The 19,525-nt window shown below is 43.2% G+C and overlaps 1 protein-coding gene across 4 annotated transcripts in view; it reads right to left on the bottom strand.

The window, feature by feature from the left end:
* CACNA1F (calcium voltage-gated channel subunit alpha1 F) overlaps positions 1-19,525 on the bottom strand; it is a 72,757-nt gene that overhangs the window by 37,202 nt on the left and 16,030 nt on the right. For 2 of the 4 annotated variants that reach the window (XM_075259661.1, XM_075259660.1), the window contains exons 8-21: positions 16,965-17,161; positions 15,127-15,230; positions 11,093-11,253; positions 9,674-9,757; positions 8,674-8,755; positions 8,386-8,412; positions 6,834-6,994; positions 6,473-6,698; positions 4,276-4,483; positions 3,370-3,490; positions 2,931-3,009; positions 1,738-1,780; positions 1,254-1,299; positions 1,028-1,163 (exon numbers count right to left, since the gene is read on the bottom strand). In XM_075259661.1, the coding sequence (XP_075115762.1) occupies positions 1,028-1,163; positions 1,254-1,299; positions 1,738-1,780; positions 2,931-3,009; positions 3,370-3,490; positions 4,276-4,483; positions 6,473-6,698; positions 6,834-6,994; positions 8,386-8,412; positions 8,674-8,755; positions 9,674-9,757; positions 11,093-11,253; positions 15,127-15,230; positions 16,965-17,161 (1,675 nt within the window). The remainder of the gene's footprint in view (positions 1-1,027; positions 1,164-1,253; positions 1,300-1,737; positions 1,781-2,930; positions 3,010-3,369; positions 3,491-4,275; positions 4,484-6,472; positions 6,699-6,833; positions 6,995-8,385; positions 8,413-8,673; positions 8,756-9,673; positions 9,758-11,092; positions 11,254-15,126; positions 15,231-16,964; positions 17,162-19,525) is intronic. The other 2 variants (XM_075259664.1, XM_075259663.1) reach the window with 1 other exon arrangement.

The raw sequence follows: 19,525 nt of genomic DNA, 5'->3' as shown, positions 1-19,525 counted from the left end.
GAGTACAGTTCTCCTTCAAAGACCCTATTTTAGAAAAATTCTTCTTAAATTTTCCTTACAAGCTTCACCAGGCAAACCATGATAATTTTTGGACATTTTTTGCCTTCCTCTGGATCAACACTGTAGGGGTCTGTAGGGTTATAGGTTGGATTTGATGGACTGACGTCTTCATCCAACCTCATCTACTATGTAACTATCACTAAAGGTCTACACTCATGCCAAAAGAGGAACATGTAGAATAACGCCAGTGCCCTTGTTACCAGTCACAGAATGTTTAGCAACCCCCAGTCAATAGTTAAGGTACCCACAACATATTAGATGAATTTCAACCAAATCCATCAAACTTGGTGGAACTGACCAACCATCTAATGCATGTACTAACTCTCCCTGAGACAGACGTCAGCAGTTGGACATATTGGATTTAATCATGGTCAATGCTTTTGTTCTTCAGGAGATAAGCTGCTGCCAGAAGAGTACAGTAGTGACTTACTCCCCTCTCCTTGCAGAGAACACCTGCATTCCCTGCTGAGCTGAGAATGCAATATGTACAGCAATGGTCAAGAGGAATAGCTGTCAAGTGACCACTGGCTAAAATCTCTGACCACCCTCACTTTCTCCTCTTCTCTTACTTCTTCTTCTGCCAATGTCCTATTCTTTTGTTATTGTGCTCAGGTCAATGTTTTCCTGCACCAAGCAGTTTCTGGTAAGTCGTGGACAGGACAGCTTGACTTCCCTGCTGAATACAGGAGGTATGCCTCCTCCCAAAATGGGTGGTACCTCCATAGTAAGCTCATCCTCATGGTCTAACAGGCGCTACTTTTAATATATAGGGTCAATACAGACACCAACAAAACCAGAAGCTTACAATTGACATCATTCCTTGGGCCACTGGAATTCAAAGTGTTAAAACTAGATTCTGAAGATCTGACAGATCAGTCCCTCAGGTTCTCGCAACCCCAGTCACACCATCTATAGGAAAAGTGCTCAAACTACAGGAAACTAGAAATAGACAGATAGAGCCTCTCACAGATTGGTGTTGCTGAGAATGAAGAAGGCACTGCCCTCTGGTATTGGAAGAACTTTCTCCTTTGGTGCAAACTCTGCAAGTTTATCCAGGTGAGAATCTGGCAGACTACCCTCTTCATCTTCCTCTTCTTCAGCAGCTGAGAACATAAGGAGACATTTCCCAACCTCATTCATAAATGACAAAATTGTAACCATCAATACAATACAGCGAGGCAATGTCTACTTACATTCTTCACTTCCCTCTTCTTCCTCATGTTCTTCTTCAGTTGGTGCCTGAAAGATGAACATACATGCATTCAGAAAGACAACATGTTTTCTATATGGGTTTATGTGAAGTTAGAAAGAAATATGGCTTCTTTCGTCTACAAATAGCCCCTCCCGTGACCAGGGGCTGCGTCTGGTATTGCAGCACAGTTCCATTCAAGTAAATGCAGCGGAGGTGCAATACCAAACAAAGCCCATGGACAAGAGTGGCATTTTTTGTGTAAGAAAGCAGCCATGTTCGTGTAATCCCATACAACCTACTGAAGTAGTCAGACCTCCTGCCTGACTACTGAGCTGAACAAACTCTGCCTGCCCTGACCTCAGTATGTAGTGATTACTACAATATTACTATACTACTTCTATCTCTTTACACACTTCTAATACAGCCTACTGTAAAATATTGACAATCTTGGGAAATTATATAGGATTATAACATGTAAGCCTTACCTTAGCTGAGTTGTCTTCTTTCTTCCCTGACTTCTTGCCTCCCCTGATGAAAGTAAGTAGAAACAGGTGACATTACAGCTGTTACTCTGACACTAAGGGGGCATTCACACGGAGTAACGCGGCGCTGATTCTGCCACGATAACTCGTGGCAGAATAAGCGCTGGTAAAAAGACTCCCATTGACTTCAATGGGTTCTGTTTAACGCATGTAACACATTGAAATCAATGGGAGGGTTTTTAACCCATTGATTTCACTGTGTTATGCGCATTAAGCGGAACCTATTGAAGTTGATGGGAGTCTTTTTATCAGCGCTGATTTTGCCGTGAGTTATCGTGGCAGAATCAGCACCGCGTTACTCCGTGTGAATGCTCCCTAAGGTTGGCCATACAAAGGAGATAGTTCTGTGCTGGACATTTGTTCAACTGACAGATAACCCCTCTAATCTACCCATAGATATGCACATTTGGCTTGCATTTGTTCTCAACAGGGAGAGGGGAATACTGTCCTGCAAAACACCATAAAAGGATCAGCCATGTTGAAATCCAGCAACCCGACCTTTATTTCCATCTATATCTGCTATCAAAGAAGAATCAGGTGGCCTTCAGACAAATTAGGGAGGGTTCACACGATGTCTTTTGGCTCGTAATCTGGCACGTCTACGCCGTGGGAGCTTTTGCGGGCCGTATACGCTCCCATTGATTTCAATGGGAGCCAGGATCGTATACGCGGCGCTATTTTGCGGCTTACTTGAGTGTTGCAAAGGTATTTCCGTGTCCTCTTTTTACCTGCTTTCTGACCTTAGACTTGTTTCTTGTACCTGACTCTGTGCTACCTACCCTGACCCATACATGTATATTGACTGAGAGTCCATGCTACTTACCCTGATCTACTGCCAGACAGCTGTGCTGAACATACTCTGCCTGCTCTGACCTCAGCCTGTTCTCTAACCATCTCTTGCCTGTCCCTTCGGTGCCAGACACTGATGTCTCTTGACCCACCTGAGTTAGATGTCATTGTAAAGAGACTGCTTCTAGAAGTAGCGACTATGTGGTTCCTTGCAGCAAGCCTAAGATCTCTGTATAGGGATCTAAGGTTGCAACCTGGGGATGACTAAGACAATGCCCTCAAGCCTAATTCACACTAAGTGTCCACACTCGATGAGTTACAGTCTAGTAATCTGACGTTATTCTCACTTCTTATCTTTGCTGTTAATATTGTCTCCATCAGCCAGATTGTCCACAGCGATAGCCAAGAAGACATTCAGTAAAATATCTGTGCAGAAGCGTCAAGGGCATACTTATATAATTCGTGACACATACCAAATATTCACCTCAATCCTCACGTAAACCTTACAGAACATTCTGCATTATATGGGATTATTTGCACAATAGATGGTCATAGGCAGAAGCAAAGTATCATCTATTTGTATTGGCTCTTACCTGGCAGGCCGTCAGTCTGACATAATCTAGCAGATTTGGCTCGGTCTATCAGTGTTTGCATGGTAAACACAGCAGTCTAGGGCTGTACATTGTGGATAGATACCTATATCAGTAGACCACTGCAGCACAGTATATACATTAACTATATGTAAGGTATTTATAGATACTTTAAATCTAAGATGTTATAGGATACAATTTCCACATATGAAGAGGATGATGAAATACACGCAGACCAGCATTCCAGGAAAGAATGGACCCCCGTATGCCATGATCCCATCATACATCACTGCGTTCCAGTCTTCACCAGTCAAGATCTAAATATTAATAAGAGAGAAAGTGATAAATACAGTAAATACATCAAATATCAAATTGGTGCAGTCCGACACCGAGCACCCCACTGATCGGTTAACTTAAAAGATTTTGCCAGGCTAAATAATTGATGACCTATCCTTTGGATGGATCATAAATTAAAGATCGACACCTGGGCCCCCTCACCGATCAGCTGTTGAAGAGGCAGCAGTGTTCCAGCGAGAGTTGCAGCCTTTTAAGTACTTACCATGCACAGTGCTGTATATTTGTTTAGCGGATATGCTTGATATTGCAACTCAACCCCTTCACTGGAAAGGAACTGGGTTGCGATCAGGCCATGTGACCGAAGAAGGTGACATTACACGGCCCGTGAAGGGGAAGCAGTGCTTATTGAGCTTTGTTGTCACTTCAAGCAGCTGATTTGCAGGGATCATAGGTGTCGGATCCCCTTCAAATTAAAAGTATCAGAAAAACCCTTTAAAGGGGTTGAAGGGCCCCAAATTGATTCCTATGGTGAACTATTCACAGGATAGATCATCAGTAGCTCATCCTTCAGAGTCTGATACCCAGACCCTGCACAGATCAGCTGTTTTAGTAGTCTCCAGGCTGGCAGAAGCTGCTAGGAATGGCCGCCTGAATAAGATCAGTGCTGCACACGTTCCCCATGCACTAGTAGCTTCTGACATCCAGATTATATACTGATCACCTATCTTGTGGACCCCAACCAACCCTAAGGATATGAAAGTCCAGGAATCCCCACTTTATAGAATTCCCTTTCCACAGCCCTCACCTGGAATACAGTAAGCAGCGCCTGTGGGAAGGTGTCAAAGGTACTTCTTTTGGTTTGGGTCTCATCAAAGTTGAATTTTCCACCAAAAAGTTGCATCCCAAGCAAAGAAAAGATGATGATGAAGAGGAAGAGAAGGAGCAATAAAGAAGCAATGGATTTCATGGAGTTCAGCAGTGAGGCGACCAGATTACTTAGCGATGCCCAGTGCCTGGTGGTAGTGAGGGAAGAGACAGAAGCCATGAGGAAAGACACAACAAAAGCATAACATTTATACACCAAAATATATAACTTCTATCACATGAATATGTGCAGGGTATAAGGTACATATGGCACAGACTGAGGCATAAACTAGCAGGTGACTATGATATCTATGGGCGATATTGGATATACATCCCAGCTGGGACGGGTTATCAGGTGCCTTGGTCTCTACCCACCAAGGAGGCCACACCTTAAATGGTACTTATTGGCACTTCAAGCTCTTAACATGTCATATTGACAAGTCTGAAATTTTGTTTCTGAGCCCCCACTGAACCCAGAAATGAAAGGACCAGAGGCGTCACTTGAAGCTCCTGGTCCCCAATGCTAAATTTGTGATTGGGCCCCCTACTTACCTTCTGCCATTTAGAATAGTGGTATATTTCATATATTACAGAGGGACCTTTAGGCCTTGTCAGAGTCTAGGGCCTACTAGTGACTCCTACCGCTGCACCCCATATAGCTACATCCCTGCACACTGCATTTAGCCAGTACTTCTGCCCTGGGAATGTGTCACCCTCTTGTGGCCAGCATTCATATTACAATTTTCATAGGCACTGGCATACTGTGTCTATAGGTAAAGGTGGTTCTATTTATGGCAATTGTGGAGAGACAGGAGGCAACCAAGGTGGCAATCCTTACATTCCACAATAAGTTTTTTTCCCATCTTTTCCAGACTCCTGAATGGTACTCATCCTTATTTATAGAATGGCTCAGGAGCATGGAACGAATTACAGCAAAACTAGGCCCATTCAGGAGACTGAAAAAGCTGTAAACAAGCAGGTGGTCACTTAGCTCCTTGTCCCTTCTGTATTTCTTCTGTCTAGGATGATACATTATTGCCAGTATACTACCCACATTGAAAAGGAATACGGTATAGAAGAGAAGCTGCAGACATGATCAAACCTCAAACGGGTTCTCAATATCATAATATGGCTGGGTATCTACTATTGTATTCTTGCTAAGATGTCTGTAGGGTTTCTGGGAAACACATTTTACAAAGATTCCTTTGTATGGTATAGGCCTCTCAATTAATACCCCGTAGAGCCATATTGTCCTGTGAATCCCACAAAGGATCTCAGGATGAAAGTGTCCCAAGCAGGCGCTGCTCTCTACGGGCGCACACCGCACAATGAAAATCATTACTGCTACTATATAAAGGAGATGGCGGCTGTGTTATGTTCCTGGACGAACTCGGTGTACATGTAAAGGTATACTAATATATTGAGTGGATCTTAAAGGGGTCTCCCAATTACCAATTATTCTGAAATAATAATAGCATGGCAGATGAGGAAAGTCACATCAGATGTCTAGTCGCTCATTCCTAATAAAGTGGTGGATATGTAGCCATTCTCCATTATAATGGATGGGTTACAAGGAAAGGGCCGAACATCCACTATCAAGGCAGGCATACACATTAGAGCAACGTCAGCGGAACCATTTAAAGGGGTTTTTCAGGACTTAAATCGTGCACTTGTCGTCCTGAATACACTTTACTATGGGTATGTGTTGTTCTCTCACCTTCTGCTAGTATAGGCATTGCAATTCAGTCACAATCTTTGGTATATTTCCTAAAGTTGCTCTTTATTTATACTGATACTTTGTCCTATAGGACTTACATCTATTTATAGGGTATCCCCAACTGTATTGGCCACTTGGCCATTTATGTTTAGGAAAGCCTGCTATTGTGTCACCTATTTATGCTGCTATGACATGTATTATGCATGAATTTACTGTATGGCGCTGTGCATGGTAAATAGTGAAGAGGCTGCTGCAGCATTAGTTACCCACCAATCTTCAATTGATGACTTAACCTATGGATAGGTCATCAATTGATAAGCCTGGAAAACCCTTTTAAGTGCTGCCTAAAGCTATCTCTACATTGAATTACAATTCACACAGACACTCAAACTCATATGACGGCACACCTCGTCCTGCTGACCTTGTGACCTTGAAGATTCTCAGCAGCCGCACACAGCGAAGTACAGAGATTCCCAGTGGGGACATGATATGGAACTCCACCAGTACGGTCTCCAGGATGCCACCGCATACCACAAAGCAGTCAAATCGATTGAAGAATGAAACAAAATAGGCATGGAAACCCAGACTGTACAATTTCAGGAGCATTTCCAGAGTGAAGAGGGACAGCAGCACCTTATTAGCATAGGCTGGAAAATAGGAAGGTTGGTTTATGAAAAGGGTAGATAGGAAGTGGGCAAAGAAAAGACCTCCACTAAATATATCAACTACGTATAATGTAAGGTAAGAACCAAACCCTTACATGCTATCATAAGCAGATCTACCTTGTATCTGGGTCAGCCATTCAGGCTGCCGGTAGTGCTCGGAGGCTATGGTCAGTGTGTTCAGGAACACCAGGATCAGAACCATCCAATAGAAAGTCACAGATTTTACCGCCAGACGACATTTCCTCCGGAACGCTCTGTTCCATCGTTTCAGTTTCCGACTGTTGAAGAAGACATATGGGTTAATAAAAGCTGATTGATATAGCATGGATACATTCCAGGGTTTGGAGTATGTGTGGACACTTAGGAATTTGGACAGGATTTGAGAAGTTCTTCAACCTCAAAATCCTCTCCATAAACTCAGAGATGCATCTCTGGTGTAGCAGAGCTCAGCGCACACTCAGCTCTGCTACATCTCTGGTGTAGCAGAGCTCAGCGCACGGCCAGCTCTGCTACATCTTGGGTGTAGCAGAGCTCAGCAAACACTCAGCTCTGCTACATCTCGGGTGTAGCAGAGCTCAGCGCACGGCCAGCTCTGCTACACCTGTGCGCTCAACACTGCTACATCTGAGATTGGACCACAATGGAGACTGCTGTGGACCGATCTTAGACTCCGCTTCCTCCGGCAGAACCAGCGTTGATTGGCCAAATGCTTTTTTTTTTTTTTTTTTTTTTTTTTTTTAAATGTAGATTGTGAGCCCCACATAGAGCTCACAATGTACATTTTTTTCCCTATCAGTATGTCTTTGTAATATGGGATGGAAATCCATGAAAACACAGGGAGAACATAGAAACTCCATGCAGATGGTTTTTTGCTCTTGGCGGGATTTGAACACCAGGACTCCAGTGCTGCAAGGCTGCAGTGCTAACCACTGAGCCACCGTGTGGCCCCTATTGGCCGAATGCTGTACTCTGTATGGCATTCGGCCAATCAACGCTTGTCAATATATTCCTATGGGAAAAAGTCAGCTCCCGCATATCGCAAGCTGACAGGGATCCCAACCAGATAGAGCCCCAAAGAGCTGTTTGAGTAACATTCCCACCTAAATAAAGGTAATCCCTAGCTAACCCTGCCAGTACATCTATCCCTGTCTCACAGTCACATAGTTCACAGTCTCATATTACCCGAATTTGAAATCGACCATTCGTATAAAGTGGAGGTCACCTGATTTAGCCAGCCAATTACTTTTTCCGATTTTTTTTTTATGCCTCCGTTGTCGTAGTTCCTGTCCCACCTCCCCTGCACAGTTATTGGTGCAAAAACAGCGCCAGTGAAGGTGGGAGGTGATACAAATTTTTAGTGCGTTTGCCTCGTGGTATTCGATTGTAATCGAATACCTCGAACGGCCTGATATTCGATCGAATATCAATTCGATCAAACGCCGTTCGCTCATTTCTATTTATATGATGTATTTTGTGACGCTTAAGCTGACATAAAGCCATTATTTTTCTTCATAATTCTGTGCGCAGCCTCAATAAATTTGAGAGAATTATCACTGAGAACACATTGTGTTCTGGTGGTCATTCCTTCCAAGCTCGATATAATTCATTGATTTGGACATCTTCTAAAAATCTGAGAATAGAAAGGTGTAATAGAAGTTGTATTACTTACCAGCAACCTGTCTGGCCCAATTTGCTCCTGGAAGTGCAAAAACAAAAACAAAAATATATATGTATATAACAGCATAAATTAGAATAAAAAAACAGGAAACAAAAGGAGTACAAATATCGATATTGTCTATAGACTGAACATGGGTCATTAGAAGGCTTAGATCATGTGAATATTCTGATATCTACTCTATATAATGTGAAGAATTCATTCACAAGATCACTGATCCCTATAGAAGACCCCCTGAGTTATATTCCGGGGGGCCATATTAAAATCTAGGCCATGCCTTACATGCACAGGGAGCAGCAGTTAGTATGTTCATCGTCTATATTCTCGGTGTTGAGCGACGTGGTCTCACTTGCAGGAAGGCTGGCTGTAAAAAGATGCAAAAACAGTCTGAATAAACATTGTATTCAGAGGTTTTATGTGTTATGTCTATTACTTACTACCTCGGCCCTTACATTAGTATATTACACATGACTTTCCTCACAGTCACTGCTGAATACAAGATACAGAAAGGGGATACATACATATACACGTACATGTGTACATATAAAACATAACCGTGACATCTAATGAAAATGCAAATCAGATGGCCGAATACATTCGGATACGGTTGTATATGACATAATGGAAGTACTAAGCGTTACTGTTATTAAAGGATAGATCAGCAATATCAGATTATTGTGGTTTTGACACTCGGTACTCCATGGATTAACTGATGTCAGTGGCTGATACACAGAGAATGGAGTAGGAAGCAGGTAGCGCTGTTCTCTGTGTAGTGGCAAGACCTGGTACTGCAGATCAGTTCCCATTCATTTAAATGGGACATAAGCTGCAGTGACTTAGTTCGACCACTACACAGAGAATAGCGCTGTCTGCTTCCTGCTCCATTCCCTGTGTATCCGCTACTGTGAACAGCTAGTCAATGGGATTGTCTGGTAATGGCTTATCTTCCGTAAGAATTATCTGGGTATGTTGAAAATCACCATGCCCTACCATGTTCTGTAGGAACACAAATCTCTAATGACAATGTCCTAAATCCTTAGACATCCCATATCTACATCACCCAGATAATTCCTTAATATTCCCTTAAATATACGTCTTATCTTACTATAATATATTACTAGATATAATCTATTCACCAACACTGTCACATCACGACACATATTAGTGATCGGACCACATGACACTGGTAAGGGAACAGGACTGTGTAGGGTTTACACTGCGAGCCATGAGGTACAGAATGGGGGACTAGTCACAAGTACAAGTACACAAGCCAAAGAGTTACTGTGGTTTTCTGAGGAATGGTTAGGATGCATTAACCATTGAAGTTTCCCCTTCCTCCTCCCCGTCAAGTCAGCCAGAGAGACGCCTGTATGTAAGAGACAGACGGACATTGCACACAACAGACATATAGACATTGTACACATGAGAGACAGTAACATAGAATATGACACTGTGACTGAGAAGGGACAGACAGACGTATCAGAAAGGCTCCAGGACTCCGGTGTAGATGTCTTCTAGGACAAGGAGACTGGCCCTCAAGGAATAGATTCACAAAAAAAAAGGCTTACAGAGGTAAAAATAGACAGAACAATTTGCCCTTACTAAAGATGGAGGCCTGACTTTAACACATTGTTGTCCTATAAACCTAAACATAGAAATAAATATTACAGTATTTTCTGGAAACTGATAACATTATCTAATAAACATGGGGTCAAGATTTTATTATTTCAGAATAGTGAAAGAGTTAATATCATCCCTAGTGGTTAAGGGGTTAATGCCAACTTCCTTGATGGCTAGGTTACTACAGAAGTCAATGCCGATATCCTTGGTGGTCTAGGGTATTGATCAGGTCATCTTCCGCCAAATCTGGGAGAAATGTCTCACCCTTTTAGGGAAGGCAGATGTTATAGGGGTGTATTCTATGTATTCCGCTCAGGTTCCTCCTCTTTAAGCCAGACTGGTGAGTGCTAAACATCAGTGGTTCCTGCTCTTTTTTACCAGTCCTGACCATCTACTATATAGACAGCCATTTCTCTGAATGTCAGCTATATAATACCACATTACGACCCTATGCACACCACTGAGTGTGCTCCCAATGTGGGGACAAGTTTGCAGCAGAATGCAGTCGGATGACACTTGGATTGAAGTCAAAACGCACTCTGTGATGAATTCACATCTATTTGGGGCTTCCATTCCGATAACATGGAACAAGAGCGGGTCTAACCGTGCAAGTAGAGGGCTAGCAACAACCTTTCTATATACAGTATAACAGCTTGTCATCAATGGCTACAGGAGCCGCTGGCTCCATTAAAAGAAGGGTGTCATGAGGCAAATCCCTTTACTAAGGATCAGTGGGGGTGCACTTTGTGCATATGGCGATCAGCAGTGTGAAGTGGCCTTGGTTCTTGAGCAAGTGCTGCATCCTCTTTGGTATTTACTTTGATCTGTTGACCTGCATGCTGTACATATAGAAATGGCAGTGCAGGGCATTGCAACTTCATCCCATTCAGGTGAATAGCCTGAAGCTGCCATATCCTGCACCACCAATACTTAGTAGACAGCGTGTAGGTAGACGGACTGATGGAAATACTCAAGCGGTTATGCACTTGCAACAGCATGAACTCCTTCAAGCAGCTAATTGGCAGGGCTGCCCAGAGATGGACCCTCACCAACCTGAAGTCCGTTACAATCTGGTACTTACGGTTGTGTCTTTCATCTCTCTCTTCTCCTTCTGGTTCAATATCCTCAGCCTGTGTGATCCAATCCAAATACCCTTTAAGGTCTTCCTCCATTTGCTGCTTCTCCCTCAGTTTCTGGAAGTCTCCCCTCGCTTTGGCTTTCTCTCTTTCTTTTGAGAACTCACTGCGACAGAATTAGAGAGAAGTGAGGAACAAACCATGTAAGCACCAACAAATCCAGACAAGAATTCTACTTCTATGTATTAAAGTGGGCCAGGGATATGTCCGCAGGGAAAAAGAAGCATTACACAGCTCCCATTAACATTAGCAGGCTGTCCATTTAATACATAGATGTGCAGGGTCCGAGAGAGAAAGACTCTCTACAAAGCCACTTTCCGCACTGTTGGTTTAGGGTGCTGAAGGAATAACTCCCTAGTAAGATATTTGGAAATGGGCTTTCTACTCTAGACAACCCCTTTAAGAAGCTAACGACTTGCAGTACTGTACAAATACTTATAGTGTACATGATAAGAGAAACATTACTATTTTTTCCCCAGAAACACTGTCACACGTGCTCTAGTTTGTGTCTGGTGTCTGCACCACTGGTGTGAATGAGGTTTATATCAGTCGAAATACCAGACACAACTTGTGGACAGATGGGGCACTGAACAACCCCATATAAACCCAATAAAGAAGTATTTCTTTCTGCATTGATTCTGATACAGAAAAATGATGTTCACGTGGCTGAGTGAGTTAAAAAGAATTGCAAAGTTTAAGCTGCAATTTTGGATGTTGGGTCTGTGTGTCTGCCTTCAATAGATCTAAAGCTTTGTTCCTGGGCTGATCTAACCTTCTACAGTCTGTGGGAGATCTAACCTACCTTCTACTGACCTACAGTGATGCCTAGGAGAATGTGATCCCCCTGCTTGCAGCCAACATAAGTTCTCTCCTAATTTTGTACACTGACACAATGTACCGTATTTTTCGGACTATAAGACGCACCTAGGTTTTAGAGGAGGAAAATAGGGAAAAAAAATTTTGAAGCAAAAACTGGTAAAACATTTAATATATGGGAGTTGTAGTTTTGCAACAGCTGCAAGGCCACATTGACAGGTGACCCTGCAGCTGTACGGGGACGCATAGAGTGTTTTTTTTTGCGGGGCCAGAAGTACTTTTTAGTTTACCATTTTGGGGAATGTCTATTGCTTAGATCACCTTTTATTGAAAAAAAACCGGTGGTTTAGGACATATGATCTTCTACTTTTATATATATATATTCTAGGGACAGGAGGTGATTTAGAACTTTTATTTATTTCATATTTTTATTATATATTTTTAAAGCTTTTTTTTTTTTTTTTTACTATTTTATTCCCCCCCCCGGGGCTTGAACCTGCGGTCGCTTGATTGCAAGTCCCATAGACGGCAATACAACTGTATTGCCGTCTATGGGACATTCTGTCTATTAGTATTACGGCTGGTCATAGAGACCAGCCGCAATACTAATATAGCAGTGACAGGCCTGGGAGCCTCATTAGGCTCCCGGCTGTCACCCGAACAGGTCGGCTCCTGCGATATCGCCGCGCAGGAGCCGGCCTGCATCTTTACAGGTACGGGGGAGGCACAGGTTCGGGGGAGAAGGGGCCGCTGATACTGACCCGGCATCCGCTGTACTAGAGAGGCGGATGCCGGTGAGGGATAGACGCCGGGGCCTGAGACATCGCTGCCCTGCCCTGCATGAAGCCAGCTCCCGCTGTTGGCTTCATGTAGGGCAGAGAAGCGCAGCGATGTCGCAGGCCCCGGCACCTGTAATGGCGTCTATCACTTGCCGGCTTCCGCCTCTCTATTACAGCGGATGCCAGGCGCCACATTCGGCCTATAAGACGCACCCTTCTTTTCCCCCCAAATTTTGGGGAAAAAAAGTGCGTCTTATAGTCCGAAAAATACGGTAATACTCCCCCTACCTCCTGTGCTTTCCTCCCTATCTACAGCCTGTGAGATCTGCCTTCCCTAAAAACAACAGTTACCTCTATGTCCACCGCCTCCTCACTGCTATCTCTTACAATAACATAAGGGGGCTAGGAGTGGTGTGTGATATCAGAAGAAGCAGAACATCCATCTAAGTGAAAGCGTTACACTGAATCTACATCATCAAAAAGGTAGCAAATTGTACCATTTAGAAACTTGCTTAATTTTGAATTTAAGAAACATCAAAGTTGTTCATAACCTTTATACAGTGGGGCAAAAAAGTATTTAGTCAGTCACCAATAGTGCAAGTTCCACCACTTAAAAAGATGAGAGGCGTCTGTAATTTACATCATAGGTAGACCTCAACTATGAGAGACAAAATGAGAAAACAAATCCAGAAAATCACATTGTCTGATTTTGTAAGAATTTTTTTTCAAATTATGGTGGAAAATAAGTATTTGGTCACCTACAAACAATCAAGATTTCTGGCTCTCACAGACCTGTAACTTCTTCTTTAAGAGTCTCCTCTTTCCTCCACTCATTACCTGTAGTAATGGTACCTTTTTAAACTTGTTATCAGTATAAAAAGACACCTGTGCACATCCTCAAACAGTCAGACTCCAAACTCCACTATGGTGAAGACCAAAGAGCTGTCAAAGGACACCAGAAACACAATTGTAGCCCTGCACCAGGCTGGGAAGACTGAATCTGCAATAGGCAACCAGCTTGGATTGAAGAAATCAACTGTGGGAGCAATAATTAGAAAATGGAAGACATACAAGACCACTGATAATCTCCCTCGATCTGGGGCTCCACGCAAAATCTCACCCCGTGGGGTCAAAATGATCACAAGAACGGTGAGCAAAATCCCCAGAACCATGCGGGGGGACCTAGTGAATGTACTGCAGAGAGCTGGGACCAATGTAAAAAAGCCTACCATCAGTAACACACTACACCGCCAGGGACTCAGATCCTGCAGTGCCAGACGTGTCCCACTGCTTAAGCCAGTACATGTCCGGGCCCGTCTGAAGTTTGCTAGAGAGCATTTGGATGATCCAGAAGAGTATTGGGAGAATTTCCTATGGTCTGATGAAACCAAACTGGAACTGTTTGGTAGAAACACAACTTTTCGTGTTTGGAGGAAAAAGAATACTGAGTTGCATCCATCAAACACCATACCTACTGTAAAACATGGGGGTGGAAACATCATGCTTTGGGGCTGTTTCTCTGCAAAGGGGCCAGGATGACTGATCTGGGTACATGAAAGAATGAATGGGGCCATGTATCGTGAGATTTTGAGTGCAAACCTCCTTCCATCAGCAAGGGCATTGAAGATGAAACGTGGCTGGGTCTTTCAACATGACAATGATCCAAAGCACACCACCAGGGCAACGAAGGAGTAAGAAGCATTTCAAGGTCCTGGAGTGGCCTAGCCAGTCTCCAGATCTCAACCCTATAGAAAACCTTTGGAGGGAGTTGAAAGTCCGTGTTGCCAAGCGAGAGCCCCAAAACATCACTGCTCTAGAGGAGATCTGCATCGAGGAATGGGCCAACATACCAACAACAGTGTGTGCCAACCTTGTGAAGACTTACAGAAAACGTTTGACCTCTGTCATTGCCAACAAAGGATATATAACAAAGTATTGAGATGAAATTTTGTTACTGACCAAATACTTATTTTCCACCATAATTTGAAAATAAATTCTTACAAAATCAGACAATGTGATTTTCTGGATTTGTTTTCTCATTTTGTCTCTCATAGTTGAGGTCTACCTATGATGTAAATTACAGACGCCTCTCATCTTTTTAAGTGGTGGAACTTGCACTATTGCTGACTGACTAAATACTTTTTTGCCCCACTGTATATATAAGGCACCAAAACACAGAGCATTCTCCAGGTTATCTCCAGGGTACTGCTAGCGAACAAGATATAAAAAATTCTAAGTCTTAAAACATACAGGAAGATATTTGAACCTTCATAATGAAAATTACGTGCTAAAAAAGCCAAATATATTTGATGATGATCACATTTTTCATAAAAAAGGACAATTCTAGAAGCCTTTACATGATCCCATCCATAGAGCACACTTACCCACTCAACACACCCAAAACAAGGTTTAGAACGAAGAATGATCCAAAAATGACCAGACTGACAAAGTATACCCAAGGAAGCTCATGGCCCATGGCGTCCTGCATCTGTAGACATAGATAAAGGATGGATAAAATGAGATGGTTGAAGTCATTACATCATAATGCAAGATACAGTATGTGATGGGAGCGATCATTTAAAAAAATGGAACAAAAAAAGAATTTAAGAAATTCTATTACAAATGCAACAATGAAATATCATTGAATTAGCATAGATCAGTGATGGCAAAACTTTTAGAGACCGAGTGCCAAACTGTAACCCAAAACCCACTAAATTATCGCAAAGTGCCAACACAACAATTTAACTTTAATACTGTGTGGATCAACAATTACGGACTCACAAAATACAGTCGTGTGAATGGGGCTTTACTGAGCTTTCAATGATACAAACAACTTTATACTGAAAGGTAGTAGTTTGCATTTGCTACTTTTGAACAAGTAATGATCACTATTTACATCGCACAGGATCTGTATTATAGTGACCGTGCAATGTTATTACAGCCTGTACTAATAGCACATGTCTCCTATAAAACAGATATTGTTCGATATAAATAATGAGGAGCCCCCACACAGTACAATCTGCTCCAAAACAATCCCCGCAAATTACAATTTGCTCCACCGTGATCCCCACACAGTACAATTTGCTCCACAGTGGCCCACACACAGTATAATCTGGGTGCCCACAGAGAGGGCTCTGAGTGCCACCTCTGGCATGCGTGCCATAGGTTCACCAACAAGGAGAAAGGTCATCAATATTTTTAATCCAGAAAACCCCCTTGTGGAGCCCCATGTGGCATAATTGGCACAGAAAAAATGCAGCATATTACAGTTACTGTGTAGTGGATGGGATTCTCTTAAATCCCATCCCAACAGTGCAGGAAAATATGTGCTGCGGACACGCTGTGGTTTTGGAAATCGCAGAATGTCAATTGCAGAAGTGGTTTCTCTATAGGTATAATGGAAGCAGAAAGTCCGCAGAGGAAACCTCTGTGGACTTTCTGTGAGAATCGCTGCAGGAAGAACCGTGATGCGTTGCCGCTGCCTTTTATCCCACAGCATGTATGTGCCTTTGGCCTTAGGGTGAGTTCACACGGAGTAAAGTGTCGCGTGATGTGGCACGTAGACGCCGCGTAAGCTTTTGCGGGCCGTATACGCATTTCAATGGGAGCCAGGATCATATACGCGGCGCTATTTTGCGGCCGCAAAATCACGGCCGCAAAATAGCACCGCGTATACGATCCCGGCTCCCATTGAAATCAATGGGAGCGTATACGGCCCGCAAAAGCTCACGCGGCGTCTACGTGCCACATCACGCGGCACTTTACTCCGTGTGAACTCACCCTTAAAGGGATTTTCCCAGTATGAACATTTAGGCCTCATGCACACAGCTACAATTTTATCTGTAGGACCATTATTGTGTTAGGGTTTGGGCCCACTGGAGTATCCTCCGGTGCTCTTGTGTGCCAATCTGACACTTTATGGCTATTATCTATGCGTACATAGCAAAACTCATCCGAACAAGAGAGACCATAAAACGCCAAGATCTCAACGTCTGTCATCTCATGTCCTAACTCAGCTCAGAGATAAATAACTGTGCAATGGCTTTTACTTAGAAGTAGTAAAAAGTGAGCACTGCTAAATATGGGAAAAGGGGGCACATATTATCCCTGATTAGTAAGGGGTGGGGGTCACTGGAGGCTGTAAAGGGGGAGAGATGGCAGTAACACTAAGATGCCCTAAATGAAATTTGGTATGCTAAATATGGCACGTCACCTTACTCACCCAGTACAGAACATCTGTCCAGCCTTCCATAGTGATGCACTGGAATACAGTCAGCATAGCAAAAAAGAAATTATCAAAGTTTGTGATTCCCCCATTGGGTCCTTCCCACTTCCCCCGACACTCTGTGTTGTTCATGTGACATTCTCTCCCATGACCAGAAAAGGCGCAAGGGGCGGGTTCTTCCTCTGCGACAATGTCTGAAACATATGAAAAGAAAATGACTCGGATCATTCAGGAATCAATCAAGAGTATAGTCCAGGACTGCGGATGCTGTCACCTCCAGATGGCGCTATTGTATCATAGTAGAACATGTTTAAGATGACCTAAGAAGACAGAGCCTGGAAATGGAAACCAACTGTAAGCCGATGGCTGGTCAGGTAAAGGGGGGGGGGGGGTGTACATCTCACTCAGACTACTCAGGTGGGTGAGATGAGAAAACTCCAGGAATGTTTGTTCTCAGCAGACAACTTTCGTCTGCTGAGAATTTTGGTAAATGCTCAGTACTGGGCTGGATTTTTAGGAATGACAGGTAGGATTGGTAGTGGGACCTGTCATTCCACCCCCCTCCAGTCCACACGTTGGGGATGTTCCGGCAGCGACTTAGCTGTTGAGAGTCTCCTTGTCAAGGAGGCTTAAGAAGCTAGCTCCAGCAGCAACACTTTGGCAGAGCTTGGCTGGAGAGCCAAAGAGAGAGGTCATATTTTTGGAGCTGTGTCCTGAATGACTCAACTGGCTTTTGGATTTCTGTTATTCTAGGTGAGGTAACCTATTCTATGTTCAGTTAGAGCCTAGCCGGGCAGGGATCTATTTTTTTATTGTTTCCTTTTATTGCTGCACTATATTTTTGAGTGAAAATAAACTCTACCTTTGTTTTGGACTAAAGAAACTGGACTTGTGTGTCTATACCACCCCACCTAGCAACCCCAGACCCTGACACAACCAAGACATCTAGGACATATTGGGACAAAATATTATACTGGTGCTAGAGATGCTCATTGCTTAGTCCAGAATCTCCAAGGTTTAAAGGTTTTTTTTCAGGGCCTATATATTGATGACTTGTCCTTGGGATAGATCAGAAATATCTGATCAGTGGGGTTTTGACACCTGGGCTATCACAGATCAGCTGTAGCGTGCAGGCGAGTGCTGCGGCCTCATCACTGTATACCAAACACAGTGATTTACATATCATATGGGTTTGTCCTTGGTATTGCAACTATAACCCTTAAAACAGCTGATCAGTGGGGGTCCCAACCAATCATATATTAATGACTGGTGGAGCTGCAAGGAAATGGAACACCTTTTGCTGGGTTCCCCACGGGTTACAGCAAATATCTTGGGTTCTCAAAAGGTGGACACTTTGTGATCATTGTCAGGGGATCTGTCTATTAACTTGTAATTTGCATTTTTTTCTATGTTTCATGTTCTCACAACTGTTAAAAGCAGAAAATATGATATTTCTGGAAGAATATATAGACATGTAACTTAAAGGGAGTCTGTCAGCAGGAAAATCGGTATCAAACTTAAGACATTACCTTGTGGAGTGGCTTCTACTCTTTCCAAATATGCCTTTCTTGTTCTGCGTTGCAGCTCCATTCTCATGAAAATTAGCATTTTACTTTTGCAAATTAGCTGAAAAGGGTTTTAGAGATGTGTCCTTTCCTGCCAGGGCCTCACTTTCTGCTCTAGATAACGGCTCCTAACTACAGACAAAATCTGGCAAACTCGAAGATATCATTCAAGCAATGGGGGATGGATTATCTAGAGTGGAGAGTGAAGCCCGGACAGCAGAGGACACATCCGTAAAGCCCTTTCAGCTCATTTGCATGCAAATGAAATGCTGATTTTCCTGAAAATGGAGCTGCAACAGAGAATAAGAAATGCATATTTTGAAAGTGTAGACATCGCCCTACAATTACTAGATACTTATTTTCCTGCTGACAGGCTCCCTTTAATGCGGTGTCCCTCCTAAGGATATTGTCAGCACTGAAACCTGTGACTGCAGAGTGTAATAATGATATCATAATGTACTGGAGCCCCAGCCTTATCTCTTTAAAGGGATTTTGTAGGACTTACATTTTGGTAACCAATCCTTGGGATCAATATTAGATCAATGGGGTCTGACACCCAGATAAACTTATTGAAATAGCAGTGCTGCTCCAGTGAGCATGGCGTCCTCTTCAAGGGCCGTGCAACGCCATATTCATTCGTTGCATGACTTATTTGCAGCTCAGTTTCATTTCAGTGAATGGGGCTGAACTGCAATACCTGGCACAGCCACTATACAATATATGGCGCTGTGTTTGATAAGTAGTGAAGAGGCTGCAGTGCTCGTCCAAATGTTGTGTTCTCCTCAAACAACTGATCAGTGGGGGCGTCAGGTGATGAACCCCCACTGATCTGATATTGATAATCTATCCTAAGGAGACTCATAAAACCCTTTTAGGCTAGGACCCAACGTTGCGGAAGCGCAACTTTTTTTGTTGCAGATTTTGTTGCAGTTTTTTTGAGCCAAAGCCAAGACTGGCTATAAACAAAAGGACTTATAGGTCTGACTTCTGCCC

The sequence above is a fragment of the Leptodactylus fuscus genome, chromosome 11, assembly GCF_031893055.1.
Source record: "Leptodactylus fuscus isolate aLepFus1 chromosome 11, aLepFus1.hap2, whole genome shotgun sequence".
NCBI lineage: Eukaryota > Metazoa > Chordata > Amphibia > Anura > Leptodactylidae > Leptodactylus > Leptodactylus fuscus.
Note: the sequence above shows the minus strand (reverse complement) of the source record. Positions and strands in the feature narration are given on the sequence as shown.